We start from the raw sequence: 18,254 nt of genomic DNA, 5'->3' as shown, positions 1-18,254 counted from the left end.
CGCAAGTTCGCCTGGAGCTGATCTCTTGGAACTGCGGCTGCAAGGGCTAATGTTAAGCGGTCGATGCACACAAAAACACTCCACTGCACCTTACGAGTAAGCCGGATGCAACTGTATTCCTGAACTCCCACCGGCACATGTTGGACCCGAAAAGGCTGGCTACCGTGGCAGCTGTGCAATTGGTTCCTGGTCCTACTGGACACAGTCTCGCTCGCGATCGTCAGGTACCGACACCACAAGTGCATACACCATGTCGAAAACAATATGTGTAGACGTCATACACTTAAATACTTCTTTGCTCGTTGTCGACAGCCTCGGTGGCCCGACCCTGGACCATGTTTACATTCCAACACTCCTTCCGTATGTCCCTAAAGCTCATATCTCACGAATGTTGCTCGTCGTGTCGATCTGTTGATCTGTTCCGGCGCTGGAGGACTGGTGATACGAAAAGCGTAGCGAATATGGAGATGTGCATCGGCACCACTCTTCCCTGACGACCATTGTTCCGGTGGAGCAGAAGACTTGTTCCAAAGCATCCTCGTCTGCCTTTTGCTTTATGTGCCCCGCCTCTAGGCGAGTATCGAACAATGGCTGCCTCGAGTCTAGACTATTTATGACCGAGAAATTGTGCTGCACCTGCAACTAAAGCATTGACTTCCAAGCTGGCGTCGATGCGTCGTTCAAAACGTGCCTGGGAAGAATATCACCCCAGCGTCCACGTCGTGAATTTAATTTTCTTGTCCCATTGTAGAATGTTCCTTTGCGCCTGACACTGCTTTGGTACCTCTCAATTATTGTCCTGCGTTGACTGTAGCTTCCAAAGAGCGCACGTCGTACTCAATGATTTGATGGTGTTTGCGGAAAACCATGCCGTCTTTGGTGTCATTTGCGTTGGAGCTAGTGAGAACCTATGCAGGGACACTGGCATGGGATCCTCTGGTCACGACTTCTCGAAGGTTGATCCTGGTGTTGTTCTCTGAGATCAAGGTTGGGCGTCTTACCATCGTCGAAAGAGACGGCACAGAGACGGTCTGTGGTCAAGTTGGAGAGGATGTTTCCCCTCGGGTTCAAATGCGCGTAATGCGCGATGCATTTTGGTTGCGCTTAGCGTTGTTTGCCGATATGGTTCGTAGATTGTTTGCTGCTCCAGGTAGCATAGCCGGTTGACAATTTCTTAGGGCTTCGCCGAGTCGTTCATGCTTGGTGAGATACAGTGTCCAGACTTGACGGCCTTCTTCCAAGTAAGCCAGCCGCAACTGAGCAGAGAGCCGACAGCGCTGACCAGTGTGCAGTTATTCATCTTGAACCGGAACGAGCTGTCAAACGCAACCACGAGGACTTCCTACTTTGCATCCACAATCAGCGGGTTGTTGCGAAGCACAAATACTATGCAAAATGCTCAGTTGAATATTAGCTCACATTACGATATCAGTAATGAGATGTTTGCGGCATTTTTGTCGAAGGACATGACCTATTCATGTCCCATCTGGAAGCCTCTCTCAAGGTTGGACGACCCAAAAAGGGACGAAACTTTGGAGGATGCACAAATGCGAAAACTTGACCGATTCATCGACAATGCGAGAATAAAACAAACGGACCACGTCCTGGAAATTGGAACGGGTTGGGGAAGTTTCGCCATCAGAGCAGTTCAGAGGACAGCCTGTCGTGTCACATCTTTGACGTTGAGCCGGGAGCAGAAAGACCTCGCAGATCGAAGAATAGCAGACGCAGGACTGACTGACAATATCGAGGTCCTTCTCTGTGACTATCGAGCTCTGCCGATGCCTAGGGAGGGCCCGTATGATAAAGTTGTGAGCATCGAAATGCTCGAAGCCGTTGGACGGGAATACCTGACGACATATTTCGACTGCATCCATAAGCTTCTCAAGCAGTACGGAGGAATTGCTGTGTTCCAATGTATCACCATGCCCGAGTCGAGATACGAAGCATATGCCAAAGGTGAGGATTTCATCCGGAAATACATCTTCCCGGGCGGCCATCTGCCCACCGTTTCGCAATTGGTCGGATCGATCAACCAAGGCAGCAAGGGTTTGTTGGTGGTCGACTCGGTCGAGAACATCGGTCCCCATTACGCGAAGACACTGCGCATATGGAAGCAAAACTTTGAACAGAACTTCAAAGACCGTATCAAACCGGCATTGTTGGCGGAGCACGAGGGCATGACCGAAAGCGATGTCGAGCTATTCCGGAGGAAGTGGGAGGTAAGTCCAGACTTCTTGAAATTGGTGTCGCCCTGGATTGACCTCATGCCAGTATTATTTCACTTATTGTGAAGCTGGTTTCAAGACAAAAACCCTAGGTGATGTGATCATCACTGTCGCAAGAGAGGGTGCCGTGGAGATGATGGAGGACATACCCCTGTAGTTGTGTCAACCTTGCACAGAAGCTCCCAGCTCAGTCTGATCCCTTCACATTTCGGGCCTACAAGCTGCTCATTTCTTGGATTTCTTTTTCTTTTTCTTCTTCGGATTCCGGACTTTCTCTTGCCCCTCGGTGTTTTCGCGAGGCTCAGGAGCTGGTTTTGCAGGCCATCTCTTAGCATGTTCCCGCTCAAAGGCGGCTTTGTCCCTTCGGAAGAGCATCATACAAGCCCGTGCATCTTCTATGCTAGAATGTTCACCTTCTTGTATTTCAAAGCCTAGCAATTCTGATGCCAATACTTTCAATCGTGGGTAGCCGGTACCTCCTTGCATCTTTTTGTAAGCTGAGTGGCGAGCCGTGTCACGAATGTCGCGTTGAGGATGGCTAAATTTCAGAGCGCGGAGATCGTGACTGATATGGTGACCAATAAGTATTCTGCCCTTTAGGATATTTGCAACGTCTGCTTGCACCTCTTGGAACGATCTGGCATATTTCATGTGTTTCGGCTCCACGCCGCTGACGAATGTTCTCCAATCTGTGACCGTCTCTTGTGGTAGTACATAGGAGTCGTAGATTTGGTCTCCGTTGTAGTTGACAATACTGACTCGGGCAAGGGCAGATTCGCGGTCCGGGTAAGGTCCAACTCCTACCATTTCGCAGTCAATGGCAACGTATCTTCCAATCTCCACGCTGGAAACTGTTAGCATGCCAGGAAGTCTTGGTGGGAGACCTGGACCGACGTCGTGCATAGTCCCGCATTTATCCTGTCCGAAGCTGCATGATCTGCTGGCCTAGGGCGCACTCCATTGTCTGAAGTTTCTAAATCTCCAATTGAAGCTGTCTCTTTCGGGACTGTGCCATTTGGCGCCATAACCTTGTCCGTCCGTGGCTTCTTTCTTGGTAGTGAGGAAGACTTCACGGGGTTGATCTTCAGTTGCTCGCGCTTCCGCTTCAAGCCATTTTGGTCCCCGGATTTTGGCGATGACTGGACGGGTCGGGATTTCTTGAGTGTAGTCTGTAACTTTCTCCAATTCGAAGAAAGATTGCTCAAGTCCATAGCCTGCTACGAGGCTCAGCACGAACACGGCGTGCTTCTACATCAGAGCTCGCAGATGAGGGTGTCGGAAGATGACAAGACGATAAAATGGAAGGCAAGACCGAAGTTCTGCCAGAAGATGTAAGGTAAATCGTTTCTCCGTTCCGACCGGCATCACAGTGCCGATTTAAACAAGTCGTTGGGATCTCTGCTTCAAGTACCTCAGTATCGAAGTCCTCGAAGTTTCAAGGCACAAAGTCTTCAGTCTTGGACGACATTAGACCGGGTCACGTCTCGAACAAAATCTGCCGCTCGCTAGAAGCTATTGGGTTTCATGCTTGTGGTGAGATTTTCCATATGGCCTTGTTTACGGGTTGACGACACCACCGTTCAGATACCTGCTCACGCCAGGGAGGGTGGATTCTTAAGGACAGACTGCTCCGAGCGTCAATTATCCTCAACATGTCAGGCGGTGTAGACTTGCTGAAGCTGTCTAACCTCGCATCAGCGCAAAACGCTACAGATGCAGCTGTCCAAAAAGCACATTACTCTCCACCATGGGCTGACCTGAGCATTGTTGGTGTGGCGGGCTCTTCAGGCTCTGGTAAGACCAGTTTGGCTGTGGAAATCATCAAGTCTCTCAACTTGCCTTGGGTCATCATCTTGTCGATCGATTCGTTCTACAAGTCTCTAACAGCTGAGCAAAATGCTCTGGCACACCTCAATGAGTATGATTTGGACTCTCCAAACTCCATTGACTTCGACCTGCTGGTGGAGAAGCTACATGACCTGAAGCAAGGGAAGAGGACCGACATACCAATCTATTCGTTCCAGGAGCATCAGCGACTCGAGAAAACCGTCTCAATTTATTCCCCGCATGTGATCCTTCTCGAAGGTATCCTGGCTCTGAATGACCCTAGAGTACTTGAGCTACTCGATATGAAGATTTATGTGGAAGCAGACGCAGATGTGTGCCTATCGAGGCGCATCGTTCGTGATGTGAGGGAACGAGGTCGAACCATTGAAGGCACCGTCAAGCAATGGTTCCGATACGTCAAGCCAGTCTTCCAACGCTATGTCGAACCACAACGAGAGGTCGCTGACCTCATCGTCCCTAGAGGGATGCAGAACAAAATGGCAATACAAATGATCGTCAACCAGATACGACAGACGCTGAAAGAAAAGTCCATCAGACACAACGCGGAACTGGAAAGATTAGGCCAGCAACTTGAGGACTTTACACTCTCGGAGAACGCTATTATTCTTGATGGGAAGCCCCAGATCACGGGCATCTCAACAATCCTACGGAACCCAATCACCTCCCACCTTGACTTCATCTTCTATTTTGACAGACTTACAGCTCTTTTGATCGAGAAAGCCCTCGATTGCCATAATTACGTTTCCACTGAGGTGACGACGCCTGAAGGCTACACTTATAGTGGACTGAGATCTGCTGGGAAGGTGTCCGCAGTTGTTATTTTGCGTGGTGGGAGCTGCATGGAAACTGGCCTCAAACGTACTATTCCAGATTGCTTGACTGGTCGGTTGCTGATCCAGTCCAATTATCGTACTGGAGAACCAGAATTGCACTATCTGAAATTGTTTCCAGATCTGGCCGAACATGAAACAGTCATGCTCCTCGACCCTCAAATGTCGAGTGGAGGGGCTGCACTTATGGCAGTCAAAGTATTGGTTGACCATGGGGTATGCGAGGCAAGGATAGTCTTTGTCACATTCATGGCTGGCAGGAGAGGTCTTAAGAGGTTAATGTCAGTCTTTCCCAAGATCAAGGTAGTCGCCGCGAATATTGTCGAAGATGGTGAGAAGAGGTGGCTGGAGGAAAGATATTTCGGTTGTTGAGTGTTCAAGATTTCCGCGACTTGCATGAAGCATGGGACGAGACGACTTGATTCAACCGTTCTCAGCAACAGCTTCACCGTCGTCCCACTTACTGATGTTGGCGAGTGGAAAACCTCGTTGACTTGAGGCCAACCTTGTTTCAGAGCTTCCAAGTCTCAAAAAGTTGCAAGCGAGGCTTTGATGCAAAGGGCTGAGGCATTCAAGCCCCAAGCAGCCGACAAGCAAACCTGACAATATTGTTATGGCACCATGCAGCCACGCTAGACCACAGAAAGCGGTACACCGATTGCCCCGGAAATGACAGCTGTCTCCTCAACGCTCGTGGTCTCGAAAGTGCAAGCCTTCCGCTCTCTGTCCAACCATCTGGTCACGGGGCTAGCGACGAGGATGTCCTTCCTTACGGCTTCGGTTATGTACAAGGAAGTGAATATACGTACATGGCTGCACCATGAGGAGGTCGGGGGTGGTGATAGAATCAACTGCAGTGACGGTGACGATGTTGAAGGCAGACGGACAGCGGCAGAAGCCAAACATACACGCACCTGAAAGCGTCGATGCTGCAGGAAGTTCATACAGTGTTGATGGGCACAAATATAGGATACTAAATCAATCTTCCTGCATACAGGTACTCTAGACTCAGGCGACCGTGGCGAGGCAGGATATGTGAGCGAAACAATGATTATGATCCGCCGTAATATTACGTCGAGGCATTGGCTCGGATCGTGCTCTCCGCAGCAGAGACGCGACAGCCTTCTTTTGCCTGCGGAACTTCTTGCATACATCACTACCATCCTCAGTCAACCATTGCTTCTAATTCATATTCGCCTTTTCCGCCACCAACATCTACGACTTCAACTCCGACAACCTCAACCCCGTGCCCATTCAAAGCGTATCAACGGCGCAAAGCTCTCACTCCATCAACACCCTCCGTTCAATCCTGACCTCAGATCCGCCATCAGTCCTCCATCATGGTATGTCACTCTCCCACGGGATTCCTTCACTATATACTCGTCAACAAACGTTCTCCGGCGAACTTAGCACAATCACTAACATGACATGAAGTCTCTCCGCGTTGCGCCGCCATCTTCCCATCCGACCAGCACAACCAACACATCCAGCTCCAAATTCTCAACCTCGACCACAACCACCAAGAGCCAGGACCTCGACCGCGGCGCCCCGTCCGCCCCCGGTCTACCCGACACTTTACGCTCTTCTCTGTCCCCTTCAACTTCCACAACCAGCTCCGCACACCCTCTCGAAACCCGCCTAGCCAATTGGACCGCCACGCAAGAAGCGACCCGCATGAACCTCCTGCGCCGCAACTTCGGCCTCGCCGAACCCCTCCGTCGTGGGATGGAGCTCAAGATGGTCCGCGACGCCGATTCTTTTCGACCGAGCGCACTCGGCGCGCCTAGTCGAGTGCACGAGGACCTCCTCACGGGAAAAGACGACCACATCAGTTGGGAGGATATCTATAACGGCCAAGATGGTTTGACACTTGGGCTCAACGCAGCTGGAGATGGGCAAGGCGTCGGCTGGACAGAGGAGATGGAGAAGAAAGTTGGGATGTGGAAGTGGTAGACTTGCATCACGGTGGTAGGGATCGAGGGCAAGTGTAGCGGCACGACTTTGTGTCTAGGAACTGTCAGACCCTGCTTGCTACTCTCGTTCGGCATGAATCTTGCAATCTGGAACGGAGCGGGCAAGCAGGAGGGTTCAATCTGGCTTCCACCTCTTGACAGAGGACCCTACATGCCATCTTCTGAGGGAGCGCTGAAAATAGCAGCTTACTGCTGCTGAGAAATGTCGAAGCGCTTAGGTTGGCACGCGTTGTATCCAGAGCACACAAACGCAAAGACAACCTCCCGTTTCATGGGCCAGCTCGTCTCTTCAGCCGTCTAAGTTGGGCCGTTGTTTACAATGGATGTGCAAACAAAGGCAGCAAATCGGGGTCCAGTCTTCGTCTTCATAGACATCTAAGACACTGCGAGCAACTGGTAGACTTGCCAGTATATACTCCGTATCAATCAACATCATAAGAATCAGTCTCATCAGTATCAGCCCGCAAGTGGCCAATCTCCGAGGCCTAACTTCAAGGTGCACGCTCAATATCGTTCTGTCCTGTCGTGTTCTGTTCTGTTCTGGCCGTGGTATCAAGTTTACTCACTCGCATGATCTCGAAAGCTTTGAAAATATCCGCATTCACCATGTTGATGAATCTCTCATTCAGCGTGACTGGTGATAACAACTATTGGTGCCCAGACCCCTACACCGCCATAGTCCGAGTAGTCCTGGTTCTCGTTCTGTCGACTGCCACGTTTTATGGCCGTGCTGTACAAAGGATTTTCAATGTTGGGCAGAAACAGGAAAATGTGTATAATCATTCCACCAGTATGTACGCCACGAGAACTCGTGCAAAAGAGATAAAAATCGTATCGCGCCATGACCCTGGGTCGACGCAACTCCATCCTTGCTATTGCGCCCATGTCGTGCCGACTTATATACAGTCTTGTCGCCGCTCGATGCTTCTCTCCTCATCGGATCGATCTCCAGCGTGAGTGTCGTCCAGCACCTCATCTAAGCCTGTTCCAAACAGAATCGATCTAAAACTTCGATCCACCCGGATCGTGCTAGAGCGCAAGGGAGGAAATGAATCGGGAATCTGTGAAAAAACAGCCTGCCTCTCCGCTCACAGATGGAACCACCGGAAGAAAGGACGAGGTGCTTCCACCGGCCAACGCCACGCCCAGTTCAAAGTGAACACAACCCGCGCAAGTCATGGACCAGATTGCCCACAAGCGACATACCAGCCTTCGAGGGTCTAAGGGGGATCAGGCAATCAGACTCCTTTCAGACAGGCTTCGATGTTCGTGTATTCGAGTAGTCCTGTACTCGTGCTGGAACAAAGATCACATGATGATGCATCGACAACCTGGACTTCTGCCCTCCGATTCTCGATTTCCCGCCATGGAGGACTTTCCACCCTTGGCGTCCTCGTCTTCGACATAGTCTTGAGGTTTAATCGTCATATGTAGGACGTTTGGTGAGTCTGTGCCGAATTTATAGTCTGCAAGAAACACCCTGTTAGCTTGTAGGACTAGTACAGGATCGTTAGAGCGACATCATACCCTTCAAGGATGCCTTATCATCCAACATTTTGCCCATACTAATTAGCCGAATGTAATTGGGACTGCTAGGTTTCGCTTCCCATTCTTCTCTCCATTCGCGCAGAATCAGTTCTTTTAGTTTATATACACTCAGATTGAACGGATCGGCGTCGGCCACTTCAACGTTTCGTTTGGCCAGGTATTTAGCGTCCAATCTGAATGGGTGTCTTGCTCCTGATGTGAGAAGTAAGGTCACCACCAGGACCGGGCCTGTCACCTCGACATCCTTGGCCGGGACGACAGGTGAATCTGAAGAAGGCCCAATAGCCGTAGAGAACGTCCTCGTGACTGCTTGAGGATCCGCTACTGCAGGAGGAGGACGAGGAGGAGGCTGCAGGGATTGATTCATGGCCGTGGTTGTATCTGTTCTCATCGGCCCTGGCATATGGGGTTCTGCCGAGGTTGTGGTTCGGTGGGAGGATGAGGAGGGATCGTGTTCGGAGGGGAGAGGATTGTTCTTCGCGAGACTCGACATCTCCACCGGAGTGGGTGTGTGTAATTCTTCTTGCGGACGTGGTTGTTGAGGAATGTCTTGAGCAGCAGATCGGGCTTCCGGTTGTTCGGCGGAATTGTTTGAAGTCATTGCATCAACGCTGCCACCACGCGAAGATTGAAAGAGATGGTAGAACAAGGTAGAGTGCTACAGGTAGATTGATGAGTGAATGGCAAGCGATTGAAGCATGAAGCGAGCGACGGTAACCGCGGGCAAGTGTGTAGTGTTGGATTAAGGTGTCGCAAGACTCGAGCTGAACCGGGTAGTGATGCAGGGTGCAACTGTGACAGGCGACCTGATGCGACCTAGCCTGCGTAGTAGGGATGAGCCCAAGAAAGACACAAGATGACTTAATGCATGATGTACATGCGGTAGAAATGGATTGTCTTCAAACAGAAGATTGATTGCAACGGATAGACAGACATCGATTGATTCGATTCAATCGAAGAGGTGGCGAATGGTTGGTGGATGAGATGAGAAGGTGGATTGGGAGACGAGGTCAGGTCGACTGCCAAATTCAGGTTTCCTGGGGCAAGAAAGAAGTGGAAGGACTACCAACTCTAGGGGCGGCACAGGCAAGGGACCTAACAGCCTGTGGTAGGCACGGGCTAACTCAGTAGGCTTGCTCGGCTGGGGCTGGGCGTGGGTGAGGGCATGGACATGGGCGTGGATGGCAGGTGGGCCCCTGCGTCTTCTCCGTCCAAAAGGCTTGTTTCTCAAATGTACCTTTCCGCCCCGGCTCGTCGGCATTGGGAGTACTGAGTAATCCGAGCGTGCACAGTGGAAGACCATAGCTGATGATTTCAGTACTCGGCTTGCTGTCGCTCAATTGCGTCAAATAATGTGAAACTACCTACTGCCGCTCATAGCCATCCAGCATACTGACCCACGTCTTCCGTCCTTACTCCTTCCTTCTCCTGCTTGACTCCCAGTAACCTCACATGTCCGATGGTGGCTCCCGAATCATCCTCTGCCTTCCAGCCTTCCAAGCGATCCCGCAGATGCTGAACCACCTCGACGTCATTCTTTACCAGGAGCGCAACTGCGTCGTATCCTCCTGCACCAGGAGCAACACCTCCAACCACCCCCGGCAATGACGTGCAGTAGTCCAACAGTTCCGTAATCACTGGCGGCTCAACAGGTACCCCAGACTTGGCAGACATTTCCCTGACCAAACTCCGAATAGTAAGGAGAATGTCTCCAAGGGATTTGAACCCATCACATTCGATGCCGTCCACCTCGGCGAGCCGTCGCAATTCCTGGCAAAGCTCTTCCGCCCCCTGCTGTATGGCATTCCATAACACGTTGGCTTCCTCTGTCTTGTCTTTTCGCCATTGGAGAACATTTCGAACCATCCCAGGTGTTTCCGAACCACAGTCAACATCGCACATGACCAGTATGAGGCCGTTGGGAATCCTGACTGCCTGACTGGCTACCTCGACATCCCATTTCCGTTCCGGATCGAGATCATCTACACAGAGATGGAGTCGTTCAGGGAAGCCTGAACTGGAAGGCTCTCCCACTGCTTCTAAGATCGAGGGACTGAATCTACGGTAAAGGCAAGAGCCATAAACCGCCGCCGCAACGTCGAACCCTGAGCCAACCTTGCCTTGAGATGCACAGTGCGCTGCTTGAGCCAGGTTATGAATAACCTTATGAGGTAGCTGAGCATCACTGCCAGCCTTGAGGTAAAACGCCAGAAGTGCAGACACTAAAGATGAGACAAGAGCAGCAGACGAGCCCAGTCCTGTCTTGTGTGCGTCCCTCAACTTCACTCCGAAACTGGTGAAACAACTCGACGATGGTTTCGAGGCTTCCGTTGACTGTGAATAATATTCATCATCAGCCAAAATGGTGATCTTGACATTCGTCGCGATATCCTCGGATCGGTGAGAGATATAGGTCAACGCATAGCGAAGAGTGGTCTCGACGAATTTGTTCGAGCTCGTTGTAAATCCAGCCTGGTCCCGTGATTGTGTGACATTGACGGCTACCTTTTCACCGTGCGGTTCGGAAATACTGTAAAGCCACTTTGCATCGACGAACTGAGGTGACTGGACAAGAATACTAGTTCCTTTCAAGGTTTTGGGCGGCTCGTTCCATGGTTCAATGTGAGCATGAATGCGCGCGTTGAGGCCGAAGACAAGTCCTGTATGTTTCCTGTCGAGAACAAGAAAACCTCCTGCAAATAGAACTTTGCCGGGGGCCGAAACGGCCACCGCTGAGGGCGACATCGCAAGGGAAGAAGAATAAGAAAAGGAGCGGTGTCGTGGATTTTGTTGACGGCTCAGAAACAAGTCGCTAGAGGTCATAGAGGTCATAGAGGTCTATCTTCGCGCCGCTTTTGCAGCCATCTTTGCACTAACTCAGTGGCACGAGGTTCCCCAGGCCATTCGTCCTTCCTTTATGGACACTTATGAATGAGCCTTCGAATTCGCTGCGGTGCCTACTGAAGGTGTTTTCCAGATACCGCCGGTCGGGGGAGTTGGCGATGATGGATGCCGTCCTCCAAACAGGAACGTCTCGGATAGGCCTGCTCAATATGACCAAAGCTCAGCTTGATGCTCCCTGATTATTGGCTCGTTCTCGGACAATAGCGATGCAGGGAATCTCAGCAAGTCAGAGACGAGATGGAGCGGACTATCCCGATCTGTTACAAACGATACAGGCAGACTGTCGCACGCTCTTGTCGCCGGAATGAAGTGACTCATCTACTGAACAGCGTTTGACCATATTTGAAAAGCAGCACATTGGACGCCAGCATATCCAACGCAGGGCAAGATACGACACTGACAACACCAACCATCCCTCCTTGAACCTCAGCTTGAGCGATTCACTCCACACATCGTCGCTGTTTGCACATATCGAGCCTGGGATCTAATCACCTCAGGAATTTCTCGACACTATACCCTCTGACTGCACAACACCTAGGTCGCATACTACCCACCCGAACGCTCAGGCCAGACAGCCATCAACATGAGCCGCACACTCGAATACCCCAAAACCGCCCGCAACACCGTGGTCCGGCGCGGTCACCGGGGCAAATACGACCTCGAGACCATCCACACGCTGATCAACACCAGCCTGGTTCTGAACGTCTCCTTTGCACCCAGCCCTGATACGGACGAAGACTTCCCCGTCATCCTCCCAATGATCGGGGTCATGGGTTCAGTAAGTTCATCTCATCTTTCCAGCGGCTTCTGTCAGCCACCTGAAGCATCACCGTCAGTTTGCGTCCTCTATATCCTTGGGAATCCTCAATTTCAGATCGATTTAGTCATGACCCTCCCTCTCCCCGTATATAGTCTCCTTGGCTTGGGAGCAATGCTAACACCACCTTATTACCTATAGTTCGAGAACCCGTCCGCCGGCCTCGACGAGCCCCTCGACTGTTACTTGCACGGCTACGTATCCAACAGACTAAACAACCTGGTACGCAAGGCTCACGATGCGGGTAAGCCAGGCCTACCACTATGCCTGTCCGCGACGTACGTCTCCCCGTTACCAAAGAGAAATTCTGCAGGAGCTTTCGAGTCTCTGTCCAATGGTACGAGCATCTCTGTGCTGACAAGCAAACAGTAAAGTCGACGGCCTGCTGCTCGCCCTCTCCGGCTTCAACCATTCGTACAACTACCGCTCAGCGTGCCTGTTCGGCTATGCCAACATTGTAACCGATCCGGAGGAAATCGTGTATGGCATGCGGATCATCACCGACAAAGTCGTGCGCAACAGATGGGACAACACGCGTTTGCCGCCCACGAAAGCAGATATTGCCAGCACAGGTGTCTTGCGCGTGACGATCAAAACCGGTAGCGGCAAAATCAAGGCCGATCCGCCCAGTGACGACAAGGCCGATATGGAGAACGAGGAGATGCGCCAGAGTGTCTGGGCAGGGTATATTCCAGTGACGGAAAACCTGGGCGAGCCCGTCCCGGCAGTGTACAACAGAGTCGATGCGGTGCCGGAGTACGTAGCGCAGCATCGGAGTGATGTTAATGATGAGTCCAAGCAGTATTCGGAAGAGTTGGTCCAGAAGGTGCTGCAGGCTCAATGACAGCAGCTCGGGATCCAGAATATGAAATAAACAATGTTTGTTCTTATCCTTATCATTGATGCCTCTCGCTTCCATTGTGTGCTCATTAGGTAGATAGATGTACGAGTACCAGAAACCTGACTCCGCATACCATGCTATGCCCATCGTATAGAGATACATACACCTGCTTTGTACGTCGCGTCCACCGCACTCCCTTTCAGTCCCAAAGCATGACCACAGGTCGTGCTGGACACCTTCAAATCCTGTTTGCTCACAGCCTCTCGGGGCTCCTCGCGTTGCCTCTGCCGGAGCAGCAGCTCACCGTCCACAGCGATCTGCAGGGAATCCTCTCCAGCAGCCGGTGACGACCATTATTCATCCCTGTGTGCTCTCCAAAATCTCTGGTTCGCGTTCCTTTCACACCCCCCACCTCATTCCACCCACTCACACATTCTGGGCTGGAACCTGCAACGTCGTCCCATCACTCTCCTTCGCCTGCACACCGGCCTGCACACCGGCCTGCGGCAAGGGCGGTCCGGTGCCAGCTCTCCTCCTCCTCTCACGCTCCGCCAACCCAGCCCCGGCACCATTTGGACTCTCAATCTTATTCAACATAGTCCCAAATTCAGTGCTCTTCCTGAACTTCATACCGTACATCCAACTGTCGTCCTCATCACTGCCCAACCAATATCGTCGACCCACACTTACCATTGCACGCCCAAGTTTGCCTGTCCATCCCCGACCCTCAGGCTTACTTTCTGCGAACGGGTTTTCCGCCATTCCATCGGCACCTAAACCCCATTGTCCGTTCTTCCCTCCATCCGAAGCACTGCTGGCGATGTGTTGCCTAATGACCGTTCTGGCCCAAGCCAGCATGATCAAGCAAAAGTAGGCCCGGACGGTCCATAACATGACAATAATTCCAATGGAATTCATACTCTCCGTGCCCAAAACTCCATCGCCGATCCCACTTCCCGCGGGGCTGTTCGCAGGCACGCCGGCGGCGACCGCATCCTGTCCCGCTGCAACGCCCGACGCCGGCGTCGCGACGACTTCCACGCGGCTCACATTCTTCTCCGGGCTCGTAAATCCAGAAGTATCGTCCATCATGCCCTGACCTGGCCCTTTCGCGCTGCCACCAGTCTTTCCGTCATGCTGCACAAGCACAAGGAACCACGTCACCGCAAAGGCCGCTGTATACGCAGCGTTGACCACGCTATCAAGCACATAGAACCACGCCAGCGCCAGACATTGAAGAGGAGATTGTTTTCGAATATGTGGCGCCAGGTACGCTGTCAAGCACAATCCCAACACACTGTAGATGTACATGCTCAATTGGAAGCCCGAGAGGTGGTAGCCGGTGAACAGTGCGAGAATGCCGTAAAACCCGGCGAGTTTGTTGATCAAGAGCGACAGAGTGATCAAAGAGGCGCCGGTCGAGAGAGTCATTGTGTAAAGGAAGCGCTAAACACACAAACACACATCGAAGTCAGCATGAGTACTCGACGCAGCTAGAAACAAAGTAGCTGGCGCAGGGGTGAGATAGAACAAGCGTGGGCGTACCTTGGGCCTTCCTAGGCGCTGGAGATGCGCCGAGATCCCCATCTTCGTAGATTCGATAGGGAACAAGCAAACAATGTGAAATTCGGACAAAAAGAATGGCGTGGGAGAGGAGGTAATGATGGAGAATAGATGAAAGGGCTCGCGGGTGCGCCGGATCTGCGGCGAGGGTGGATTTTTGCGGCCCCTGGCGTCAGCCTCATCTACGTACCCAGCGAGCCAGGATGGGTGCCAGGGAGTAATTATTCATCTGCGTCATCTGGCACAAGGCTGCAACATAAAGCGCGAATTCAACTGCGCACAAGTCAGGATTAATAGGATCGCAATGTTCACAACCAATCTATTTTGCTTGCACTTCATTCTCTAGATAGAATACAACTTTGCCGGCCCACTTGCAGGAAATGCATCAGGCCTTGCCTCCATAATAGTGTGATAGTGTACTTCTTTCCGCACTTGGCCTGCAAGATCCTATGTGATTCTCAACGCCGGATCATCTTCCACACTCCACGATCATGCAGATGAGTGCGATCTTGTTCACCAGTAGCCATTACCGTAGTCTTATTCCGTCGCTTAATCGTACAAGCTATCGTCATTGCCAGCCTCACCAAACCCATTGCCATTCGCAGCATCGGCGCTCTCTCCTGCAGATGGGAACTTGAAGAAAGCACTGCCGCCACTCTGCTTCATAGCTTGAGCAAAGGCTTCGTATCGTCGGATCTCCACATCGCTGACAGATCGTCGAGCAGCTTGCATGGCCTCTTCGAAGTGAGCTTTGGTGAGCTCCGGGACCGGATCCTCGACATCCTCGTCCATGGTAGTATCTTCACCAGCGGCTTCACGTTCTTTCTGGCGCTCAATGTCGGCGGCGATTGACTGCTTGATGGCAAGCTTGACGGCACGTTGAGTGACGAAGCCCAAATCGGCACCTGAGAAGCCGTGAGTCTTGCTGGCAATGTAGTTGATGTCGACATCTGGAGCAACCGGAGTCTTGCGGAGTTGCGCTTTCAGAATACCGGCACGAGAAGCCTCGTCTGGCAGGGGGACATAGACCAAAGTATCGAGACGGCCAGGTCGGCAAAGAGCATTGTCGAGCTGCTCAGGTCTGTTGGTAGCACCAATGACGAAAACGTTCTTCTTTGAAGTCATACCGTCCATCTCGGTAAGCAGCTGGTTGACAACACGGTCAGAAGCACCACCAGCATCACCGACTGAACCACCACGAGACTTGGCGATCGAGTCAAGTTCGTCAAGGAAGACGACACAAGGTGCAGCGGCTCGTGCCTTGTCGAAGATGTCTCGAATATTGCTCTCGGATTCACCAAACCACATACTCAAGAGTTCTGGACCCTTGACGGAGATGAAGTTTGCGGCACACTCGTTGGCGACAGCTTTGGCAAGCATGGTCTTACCCGTACCTGGTGGGCCATAGAACAGAACACCGCGAGACGGGGAAAGGCCAAATTTGAGGAATTTCTCTGGATGGTCGACAGGATATTGGACGGATTCGATGAGTTCGCGCTTGACGTTCTCGAGACCACCAATGTCGTCCCAGCGAACATTGGGAACTTCGACAACAGCGACCTCGCGGAGAGCAGATGGGTTGGAAACACCAAGAGCGAAACGGAAGTTTTCCATGGTGACACCCAAAGAATCCAAGACCTCGGCGTCGATGGTGTCCTCATCAAGGTCGATAAGGTCCATCTTCTCACGAATTTGCTGCATGGCAGCTTCTGAGCAGAGGGACGCAATATCAGAACCGACGTAACCATGAGTCTCGGCGGCAATCGACTCGAGATCAACATCATCGGCGAGTTTCATGTTCTTCGTGTGGATCTGAAGGATTTCCAGACGACCGGTAGGATCGGGAATACCAATATCGACTTCACGGTCGAAACGGCCGAATCGTCGAAGAGCAGGATCGATCGAGTTCGGTCGGTTGGTGGCGGCCATGACAACAACATTGGAACGAGCCTTCATGCCGTCCATGAGAGTAAGTAGCTGAGAAACCACACGTCTCTCAACTTCGCCATTGGTCTTCTCTCTCTTAGGAGCGATTGAGTCGATTTCGTCGATAAAGATGATGGCAGGCGAGTTCTTCTCAGCCTCTTCGAAAGCCTTTCTCAGGTTGGACTCGGATTCACCGGCCATCTTAGACATGATTTCGGGTCCGTTGATAAGGAAAAAGAATGCACCGGTCTCGTTCGCCACAGCTCGGGCCATCAAAGTCTTACCGGTTCCGGGAGGGCCGAACATCAGGATACCTCGAGGTGGCTTGATGCCGATAGACTTGAATAGCTGAGGATGTCGGAGAGGCAACTCCACCAACTCTCGGATTTGTGCCATTTGTTTTCTGCAGCCACCAATGTCATCGTAGCCGACCTCGTTTAAGTTTCCTTCCTCATCTTCTCGCTGAATGGGCTCGCCTTCGCAGTGAATGACGGTGTCTTGTGCAACGATACCATACTCAGGCGGATCCACCTCGACGACCTTGAATTCCACTTGTCTCATACTTGCTCGAACAGTGAAAAGATCTCCTTGTCGGACGGGTCGGTAGGCTTCGCGGAAGTAGGGAGCAAGGAAGACATCGAAGAGAGACCCGGTTAGACCTTCGACGGTATCGGCGATAGGAAGGACAGCAATTCGTTTCGCCTAGAATATAGTGAGCAGAGATGTAAACGGTTCGCCAAGTGTGGTACTCACGTATTTGATGTCGGGACAAGGATGCACTGTGATGATGTCTCCATGCTTGACTCTTAAGTTGTGACGAACAACCCGATTGATACGGGCACTCCCATCATCGAGGTCATCATCGGCAAGGACGATGAGAACAGTATCTTTCCGCTTCTTTCCCTTGACAAGCACTGTATCGCCTCTGAAGAGCTGCAGCGTCTCCATAGTGTTGTTAGATAAAGCTATGATGGAGTTGTCATCGTTGGTGGCGTCCGTGACACTGCGATCATTTGTCAGCCTCAATTTCCCGATCTACGCATTCTTGTAGCTTACATCAACGAATTTGGCTTCTTCTTTTTCTTGAGGATGGCGGTTGAGGTATCGAGCTCCTGTGAGATGCGTTAGTCTTGGATGTTCGCCACAGATGTTGCGGATGGTGGTGTCTCACTTCTCTCTTCTCTGCGCCAGAGGCATCACTAGAGATTGAGTTAGCGTGCACATCCTGAGAAACATGGAATATTGCACCTACTTCAAGTTGACCTTGTGGTGAGGCTTGTGGTGAGTATGATCAGGTTGCTCAGACATCTTGATAGATGTGAAGATAGGTGTGGGAAGATCGGAAACCGGCTGCGGTGATGTGGAGGGAGATCAAGGAGCGCTGAGCCTTGAAAGGGAGGATAAACCGAAATAAAGAGGGATATCTAGGAACTTCGACGGTTGAAGAATCCTAAGCAGAGGTGGTGATGGCAAAGGTTGATGTGCTGGTTCAAGAGTTGAAGGAGCTGCGGAAGAGTCGAAGCAGTGATGTAGGTGATGTATCCGCAGGGGAAGTTGAGAGATGGATCAGGCTTGGCGGGTGGATGAAATGACAAGTGACCAGTCAACACGTCGCCAGATTGCCGCCTGAGTTGAGAACCAGATGGAAACTTCTCATACCCGCCATTCGTCGCCTCGCCACAATAGACAATACATTCACAGTCCTATGCCCTACCTTACCTTGGGTAGCTGAGGTATGGCAAGGCTGAATACTATTCTGTGCTACGACACAATGGC

The 18,254-nt window shown here is 51.7% G+C and overlaps 9 protein-coding genes across 10 annotated transcripts; 4 read left to right on the top strand and 5 right to left on the bottom strand.

The window, feature by feature from the left end:
* Nucleotides 1-24: 24 nt before the first annotated feature.
* Nucleotides 25-3,506, bottom strand: PV05_00847. Of its 2 annotated transcripts, XM_013465776.1 has the most exons (3): nucleotides 3,123-3,506; nucleotides 1,420-3,072; nucleotides 25-1,345 (listed from the first exon to the last, which is right to left on the bottom strand). In XM_013465776.1, exons 1-2 carry the CDS (start codon nucleotides 3,437-3,439, stop codon nucleotides 2,454-2,456), a joined length of 936 nt encoding a protein of 311 aa, XP_013321230.1. In that variant the 5' UTR covers nucleotides 3,440-3,506; the 3' UTR covers nucleotides 25-1,345; nucleotides 1,420-2,453. The 2 variants fall into 2 exon arrangements, with proteins under 2 accessions (XP_013321230.1, XP_013321231.1); XM_013465777.1 differs by having other exon boundaries at nucleotides 25-3,072.
* PV05_00848 (uncharacterized protein) lies at nucleotides 702-2,385 on the top strand (the record flags this gene model as incomplete). The annotated part of the gene is made up of 4 exons (XM_013465778.1): nucleotides 702-1,125; nucleotides 1,179-1,241; nucleotides 1,293-2,222; nucleotides 2,275-2,385. The coding sequence occupies exons 1-4, from the start codon at nucleotides 868-870 to the stop codon at nucleotides 2,383-2,385; spliced, it is 1,362 nt and encodes a 453-aa protein (XP_013321232.1). The 5' UTR covers nucleotides 702-867.
* Nucleotides 3,507-3,653: 147 nt separating the features above from the next.
* PV05_00846 (uridine kinase) lies at nucleotides 3,654-5,914 on the top strand. Its single transcript, XM_013465775.1, has one exon. The coding sequence runs from the start codon at nucleotides 3,881-3,883 to the stop codon at nucleotides 5,276-5,278; it is 1,398 nt and encodes a 465-aa protein (XP_013321229.1). The 5' UTR covers nucleotides 3,654-3,880; the 3' UTR covers nucleotides 5,279-5,914.
* Nucleotides 5,915-6,069: 155 nt separating this feature from the next.
* PV05_00845 (uncharacterized protein) lies at nucleotides 6,070-7,317 on the top strand. Its single transcript, XM_013465774.1, has 2 exons — nucleotides 6,070-6,249; nucleotides 6,341-7,317. Exons 1-2 carry the CDS (start codon nucleotides 6,247-6,249, stop codon nucleotides 6,857-6,859), a joined length of 522 nt encoding a protein of 173 aa, XP_013321228.1. The 5' UTR covers nucleotides 6,070-6,246; the 3' UTR covers nucleotides 6,860-7,317.
* A 313-nt stretch (nucleotides 7,318-7,630) lies between these two features.
* PV05_00844 (uncharacterized protein) lies at nucleotides 7,631-9,465 on the bottom strand. The gene is made up of 2 exons (XM_013465773.1): nucleotides 8,407-9,465; nucleotides 7,631-8,345 (listed from the first exon to the last, which is right to left on the bottom strand). Exons 1-2 carry the CDS (start codon nucleotides 9,026-9,028, stop codon nucleotides 8,188-8,190), a joined length of 780 nt encoding a protein of 259 aa, XP_013321227.1. The 5' UTR covers nucleotides 9,029-9,465; the 3' UTR covers nucleotides 7,631-8,187.
* Nucleotides 9,466-9,733: 268 nt separating this feature from the next.
* On the bottom strand, nucleotides 9,734-11,404 carry PV05_00843 (phosphomevalonate kinase). Its single transcript, XM_013465772.1, has one exon. It carries the CDS (start codon nucleotides 11,257-11,259, stop codon nucleotides 9,802-9,804), a length of 1,458 nt encoding a protein of 485 aa, XP_013321226.1. The 5' UTR covers nucleotides 11,260-11,404; the 3' UTR covers nucleotides 9,734-9,801.
* A 140-nt stretch (nucleotides 11,405-11,544) lies between these two features.
* Nucleotides 11,545-13,044, top strand: PV05_00842 (uncharacterized protein). The gene is made up of 3 exons (XM_013465771.1): nucleotides 11,545-12,109; nucleotides 12,290-12,426; nucleotides 12,518-13,044. The coding sequence occupies exons 1-3, from the start codon at nucleotides 11,915-11,917 to the stop codon at nucleotides 12,990-12,992; spliced, it is 807 nt and encodes a 268-aa protein (XP_013321225.1). The 5' UTR covers nucleotides 11,545-11,914; the 3' UTR covers nucleotides 12,993-13,044.
* Nucleotides 13,027-14,712, bottom strand: PV05_00841 (uncharacterized protein). Its single transcript, XM_013465770.1, has 2 exons — nucleotides 14,535-14,712; nucleotides 13,027-14,435 (listed from the first exon to the last, which is right to left on the bottom strand). The coding sequence occupies exons 1-2, from the start codon at nucleotides 14,574-14,576 to the stop codon at nucleotides 13,416-13,418; spliced, it is 1,062 nt and encodes a 353-aa protein (XP_013321224.1). The 5' UTR covers nucleotides 14,577-14,712; the 3' UTR covers nucleotides 13,027-13,415.
* Nucleotides 14,713-14,851: 139 nt separating this feature from the next.
* On the bottom strand, nucleotides 14,852-18,054 carry PV05_00840 (cell division control protein 48). Its single transcript, XM_013465769.1, has 5 exons — nucleotides 17,731-18,054; nucleotides 17,650-17,677; nucleotides 17,535-17,590; nucleotides 17,232-17,481; nucleotides 14,852-17,180 (listed from the first exon to the last, which is right to left on the bottom strand). The coding sequence occupies exons 1-5, from the start codon at nucleotides 17,784-17,786 to the stop codon at nucleotides 15,102-15,104; spliced, it is 2,469 nt and encodes an 822-aa protein (XP_013321223.1). The 5' UTR covers nucleotides 17,787-18,054; the 3' UTR covers nucleotides 14,852-15,101.
* Between the last annotated feature and the right edge of the window lie 200 nt (nucleotides 18,055-18,254).

Source organism: Exophiala xenobiotica (assembly GCF_000835505.1).
Source record: "Exophiala xenobiotica strain CBS 118157 unplaced genomic scaffold supercont1.1, whole genome shotgun sequence".
Lineage (NCBI taxonomy): Eukaryota > Fungi > Ascomycota > Eurotiomycetes > Chaetothyriales > Herpotrichiellaceae > Exophiala > Exophiala xenobiotica.
The sequence above is the reverse complement of the archived record's forward strand: the minus strand, read 5'-3'. Positions and strand labels throughout refer to the sequence as shown.